The following is a 6,861-nucleotide window of genomic DNA, read 5'->3' on the forward strand; positions in this document are numbered from 1 at the left end:
TACCAGAAAACTACAGAAGAACATAGAAAAATTCAACTTTAAAACTCTTTCCATAATGAGCTCACAAACAAAATTAAGCACAAATGTACGGGCTGGAAGTTCGGTGAGTTTATTGTGAGAAAGTGTCTCACATCAATATCATAGGCTAAACCCATAAAGTCTCACCAACATGGGTACCTAAACATAAGCTGAATAATATCAAAAATAAAAAATAAACATCACAAAGTGAACAGAAAAAAGTTCTTGATACCTCAGCCCCACTGAGGGTGACCCTCATAATATCTATGCCTCTATTGCAGCGTGGGGCCTTTATGACATACCTGTCATGATTGTAGCTCTCTGTGTTACAAATGGTTCATACTTTGTAAGACTTTTTATTCTACCCAAAAGAAACTATCATCACATATTCTTAGACCCTTAAAGGTATGCATCAGTTTATAAACACCCCCATCAGTAGCAATGTGTATCTATATTCCCTGTAACCAAATTTTTGGTGCTTTTATCAAAAAGATCTAAAACGTCATCTTCTAGTGTACATCCCAAAGCAATCACCATAGTTCACATTATTGTTGTTATCTCTGGAATAGCATTGACCAACAACCTCACTTGAATATCTTAGCTTAGTTGTGGACCTACACTATACCATACTACACTACACTACACTACACTACACTACACTACACTATACTACACTACACTATACTATACTATACTATACTATACTATACTATACTATACTGTATTTTAGAGAATCATTGTCCACCACTGGAAGTAATACACACATATACATATTTCCTCATAGCATTATTAACATCTATTGTGTTAGCCATTTTCCTACACTCTCCTCACTGTTCTCTCCTCCCACTTCTGTTGTGAATTTAGAAGAAGATACATAAGGGGCTCTTGAAAGACTTATTTGGAAGAAATAATGAGTATCATCAAACTCCAGAAATCTATGGGCCAAAACATAATCAAATAATAAATATTATATTAAATCATTAAAAAATGAAGCACATTAGAGAAAGAGTACCATCTTGGTTGGTGTGGTTATATAAATGCAAGGATTCTGAAATAACTGCAAAAACAGTAAATGCAAGAGAATATATGAATAGACTTTGACACAGAGTTGTGAAACTCGTCACCAGTGGGAATAAATGGCTTCAGAAAAATGAAGCATCATTCATGGTCCATATCATTAAGAACCTTGAAAAAGCAAAAAAGGATCACACATTAAATAATGCCAGAGAAAGTGAAGTTCTTTCATTAAACTTTAAGAATAACACAAGGGTGTATACTTTCTGTATTCCTAATGTTTTAGCTAGAAACTAGAGAGATAAGGGGTAAGGGGGAATGGATTCAGGTTTAAACATAGGAAAATAAAATACCACTGTTGAAATGCCATAAAATGATCCTGAAAAAGCTCATATAAAATGATTTACAATTTAATATTTTAAGTTCAGTAGCATTGCTATAAGGAAAAACTGAATATACTGTTAAGGAATTCTGGAGACACCCTTTCTCCATTGTAAAAGTTTAAAGAAAAACTAGAAAAACTAAAAATACTATGAAATAAATAAACTCAGGTGAATAGCTCTATAATGATTCTATGTGATACTGAAAAAAGGTGTAGATTGTCCTGATGCTGTTTTTATTTTAATGTTAATTCCACTTCCCCCAGAAGGGTTGCCTAGTCTCCTACTCTTAAGGTGACTTCATCTGAACCTTCCCATTTTAATTAGTAAAATAAAGGAAAGCAAGTGACTGGGCAGGATGAGGGAGGTGAAGAGAAGACAGGTCAGAGAGAGGAAAGGATGAAGGTAGAGATTGTATTACAACCTGGACATTCAGAAAGACCAGCTTGACCCAGGTGGGTTTAATTGGCGTTAAATAGTCATGAACATTAAGTATTTTTGAGTCTAATATCTCATATAAGAGGGCAGTTTGTATCTTTGTCTATTTGATGTAATTTTGTTATTTAGAGGGTTTGTGGATTGAGGGTTGAACACATAAACCTGTATGAAAAGCTGTCAGGCTGTAGAGTTGCATTTGTGTGGGAGTTTGGAGTGAACAAACATCCCGGAATGAAGGCAGAAAATGGGTGGCAGAAAATGGCCAAGGGAAAGGAGTCTCTCAGACAAAGAGAGACTGGGTGACAGCTCCAACCAGGCAGCAGAGGTGTGCGCAGCTCTGTACTAAAACCGGGCCTGAGTTGTGAGACCTCAGGGCCAATAGAGTGATAATTCATATATATATGAATATATATATGTATATATATACATATATATATTCCTTACCACTTTATTTTTTTAAAAAGAGGAATACGTTTACAGATTTTTAAAGGCATTTTGGCATAACATTATATGAATAATTTTGTCAGAACCTCATTTCTTTTAGATGTTTGATAGCATGCATAGAAATCCCACTAGTTACCATAAGCATGAAGTACATATAGGACAGAATGTATTTTTTAATATTTGCTGCAACAGAAAGGTATTGAAGATAAAATAAAGAAAAGCATCTAACTTTCATACTAATAGAATTAATATTATAAAACAATTATAAAAATTATGAATTTATAAAAATACTATAGACAGCATTCTTCAAATTTAATTCAGTCCTCACCAAACACAGCACAATAGACATTTTAAATGAAATTTTATAAAGCAACCATAAAACTTATTTGGAATTGAAAATAGCCTATACCAATAAAGAATGAGGCATAAAAAGCACAATGCAAGAAGTACCACAATGCATTCTTTCAAATTATATCTCAAAACCAAAGTGTTATATTAAATCATATAAACTATTGCAGCCTGCTAGAAAATAATGTGTACACCAGTAACATAGACTTCAGAACACAGAAATAAATCAATAATGGGACAGACACACTTTGACCGAAGTATCAATAACACATGTTGAAGAAGAGAGTGCCTCTTCAGTATGCAGCACAGCAAAAGCTGGAAATTCTCACAGACCAGAGAAAAACCACACCTGTTTCACTTACACTGCACAAAATCATGTCTAATGTGACAAGAGCCAAGACTGACAAACAGTCAATCAGATAGGAAAGGCTTCAAACCATATAAACAGGCAAGGGCTTTCTGAAACAAAACAAAGACAAACAAAAACCAAATACAAAAAATAAACCCTTCATTTAGTAGGAAAAGAAATGATAAAGAATGAGGCTAACTAACTCCAAAGTGTATTCTAGGCAAATGTAACAAGCAGGAAAGAGGCAGCTAACAGAATGAAAGGAAACTGTGGAACAATATATATTTGGTGGGGAATTGGTGCCTAGACTACAAAAAAATAAATAAAAGATTACGAAGAAGTCATGTAACTAATAAGAGGGAAATTGAGCAACCAGTACTCTAAAAGAAAAATGACCAGATATATGGAAAATGCATACTGTTTTTAACCATCACAAACATAAAAAAGAAACCGATGCTCAGATTCCAGCACACAGCAGTCATCATGGCCACAACCAAGAGAACCTATGGCAAGAAATGCTGGTAAGGATGGTGGAGAAAAAGAACCTCAAAACTCAAATAAGGGTTGTCTTTGGATCCAGTTAAACCAACCCCAGGTATATACAAGACATCAGAGTTGGCATATCACAGTGACACCTACAGACTGATGTGTATCATTGCATTATCCCTAACAGCCACCATATAGAACCAATCTAGATATGCCTCAACTGTGGAAGAAAGGAAGGAAGGAAGGAAGGAAGGAAGGAAGGAAGGAAGGAAGGAAGGAAGGGAAGAAGGAAGGAAGGAAGGAAGAAAGAAAGGAAGGAAAGAAGGGAAGAAAGGAAGGAAGAAAGAAAGGAAGGAAGAGAGGAAGGGGAAGCAAAGAAAGGAAGGAAGGAAAGAAGGAAAGAAAGAAAGGAAGGAAGTAAGGAAGGAAGAGAGGAAGGGGAAGGAAAGAAAGGAAGGAAGGTAGGAAGGAAGGATGGAAGAAAGGAAGGAATGAAAGAGAAACAGAGAGAGATAGGGAGGAGATAGAGGAAAGAGAGAGAACGAGAGAGAGAGAGAGAGAGAGAGAGAGAGAGAGTGCTCTTTGTACAAAGGACATGTATGAGACACATCCCATAGGCAAGTACCAGTCCCTGAATCTATTAATGATACTCTGTTGTACTTGCACACGGAAGCTTAGCATAGCTGTCTTCTGGGAGGCTTTACTTATCAGCTAACTAAAACAGATGCAGATACCCAAGCAATCGTTGGACAGGAGACAGGGACTATTATGGAAGAATTTGGGTATACATTGAAGGGTCTGTGGTGGGCAAGAACCTTATTAGAAAACCAAAATGTCAAATAAGCTGGAATCCTGTGAGCTCTCAAAGACTAAGCCACCAATCAAAGATCATACACTGGATGGACAGAGGTCCCTGGTACAAATATAGCAGACATGCAACTGAGACTCAGTATGTGTATCCCAACAACTGGAGCACTAGCTGTGTCTAAAGCTATAGACTGACTCTAGAATCATTTTGATAACAGGGTTTTCTTGTCTGGCCATATGAGAGATGATATTCCTAATTCTGAAGAGTCATGAGGGTCCCCACCCTCATGTAGGAAAAGTACGGGTAGTGGGTATATTGGAGGGTGTGTAATGATTTAAGATGTATATAAATAAATAAATCAAAACTACAATCTGTCCAACAATGATTCATTCATTTGCAAAACAATGAATAGACTCAGGTATAATACAACATTAAAAATTTGATATACTGAAGTGAAGAAATGTACATATTCTCTCATATAAAAAAGTAATATGAATTATAGTTCTTCAAAATAAAATGTACAACCAGTTATTGTGAGTTCTACCATGTATAATTAAATTTTATTGAAAGTACGTTTATCATATTTTTATTTGCCTATTATAATGAAATTATGCCATTTTATCACTTGTTTAAATTGCAAGTGGTGAGTCCTCAATATTATTTGGTGTGTGCATTTCTTTCTGTGGCCTACACTCTAAATACTGTGCAACCTCAAATTAAGTTTACATTTAAGTTAGTGAATTTTATTGTCCTTAAATTGGACATAGCAATGTGAAAATGTTACAGGGAAATTGTCACATACACGTAAGAGACATGGTCACTGTGGGCTGAAGAGGAAAGCCAGTGCTCAGAAAAACACTTCCTGTGGAAGTCACAAAAATAGAGGAAGAGAAAGTCTCTTTCCTACAAGTGAGAGAGGACAGAGTTAAAATCTGAAGGAAAACATAAGACCAAACAAAAAGCAAACCAAGGAATACTGCAGTGACATGTATCAAATTAAAACACATATAGGAAGCAGACATGTGAAAACTTCCAAACATCACTTTTTTCTAAAGATGATCTGTCAAGATTTCAGCATGCGCTAACAGAAGGGAAAAGATGAGAGCATTGCCAATGGTCAGCTGGACAGAAGTTCCGACACTACAACACAGCAGATACAACAGCAAAGTGACTCCAAAAAAAATGTATGTTTTTGCATTTCTGTGCAACAACTGTGTTTATAAGAGACCAACAAGAATGTAAAGAGGAAAAGAAATGATTGGCCAGAAAGCTGTATTTCTCATTTAATCTGAGCAGAGAACCCTGATCCTCCTAAAGAATGTCTGATAGTGGACAGGTACATTCAACTCCCTTGACACTGATTTTCATGATCATAAAAAGTGATTACTATTTCTTTGTATTCAATCCAATTTTACTATTACAAAGGGAAATGAAGTTCTTACAGACAGAGTACAGCAGTTAATATAACATCATAGGAAACACAAACACATCTATGGGTACCACAGTCTGTGGGAAGGAAAGGATGACTATGAGATGAGAAGCAGGTGAGCCAAGAAAAAAAAATCAATGGTCTTGTCAAAAATGGTTGCCAAGGCTTTTTAATTTATAACAAAGAGACAAATGGACATTGTCATTTCCTGAGGAGAATTCACTTCATTTTCCAGAAGGTTTCAGCAACTAAGGGGCAGGTAGAAAGGGAAGCAGGAGGAAGAGCAGTGAGCATTGGGGAGTCTTCTGAGCATGTTCTCCTCCTGTACCACTGGTCTGAAGTCTGTCTCTCCCAGGTCAGCAGCAGCCCCCAGACTGCTGGCTACTGCCACAGCAGCCACTGCTGCCACCACTGCTGCCACAGCAGCCACTGCTGCCACCACTGCTGCCACAGCAGCCACTGCTGCCACCACTGCTGCAGCATCCAGAGCTCTGGCGATGGCGACGAAGAGATCTGCGGGGTCTGTGGTGGCTCAGGCAGCAGCCTCCACCCCCAGAGCTGCAGCAGCCACCAGAGCTGGAGCCACAGCAGCCACCAGAGCTGGATCCACAGCAGGAAGACACAGGGGGGCACTTGGGAGGACATTTAGGGGGGCATTTTGGAGGGCACTTTGGGGTCTGGCACTTGGGAGGGCACTTGGGAGGAGGCTGGCACTGCTGCTGGCTCTGCTGGCAGGACATCTTGACTTTGGGTGATCAGGAGCTGTGAGAGAGTCATAGACATGTCAGACACCAGACACTGTGTAACCTCAGCAATGCTGGTCCCACAGAAGCATTAGTGATCGTCATAGCAACGCCATCTACAGTCATTCATTCCTTTTACAATATACTCAGACTGTCACATCCTATTCATCATATCTTTAAATATCTGAAGCCCATGTACATGAGAGACAGTTATCTGAAATCCAGGAGCACTAATTGAATATCTGGTGAATGTTAGATAAGGTTTATTATTCTTAGTTTTTGTACATGTAGGTACATGTTCTATTTCTGTAATAATAGCTATAAAAATAAGAACAATCATAACTTGAAGGAAATATTTTTAAGTAATTATCTCAAAAGAACTTCTAGCACATTGAGGGAGTAAG

General features: G+C 37.6%; 1 protein-coding gene across 1 annotated transcript; it reads right to left on the reverse strand.

Annotated features, from left to right (window-relative positions):
* Positions 1–6,070: 6,070 nt before the first annotated feature.
* Positions 6,071–6,454, reverse strand: LOC308420348 (uncharacterized protein; the record flags this gene model as incomplete). The annotated part of the gene is made up of 1 exon (XM_080916328.1): positions 6,071–6,454. One exon carries the CDS (start codon positions 6,452–6,454, stop codon positions 6,071–6,073), a length of 384 nt encoding a protein of 127 aa, XP_080772454.1.
* Between the last annotated feature and the right edge of the window lie 407 nt (positions 6,455–6,861).

Source organism: Micromys minutus, assembly GCF_963924665.1.
Source record: "Micromys minutus genome assembly, chromosome: 4".
NCBI lineage: Eukaryota > Metazoa > Chordata > Mammalia > Rodentia > Muridae > Micromys > Micromys minutus.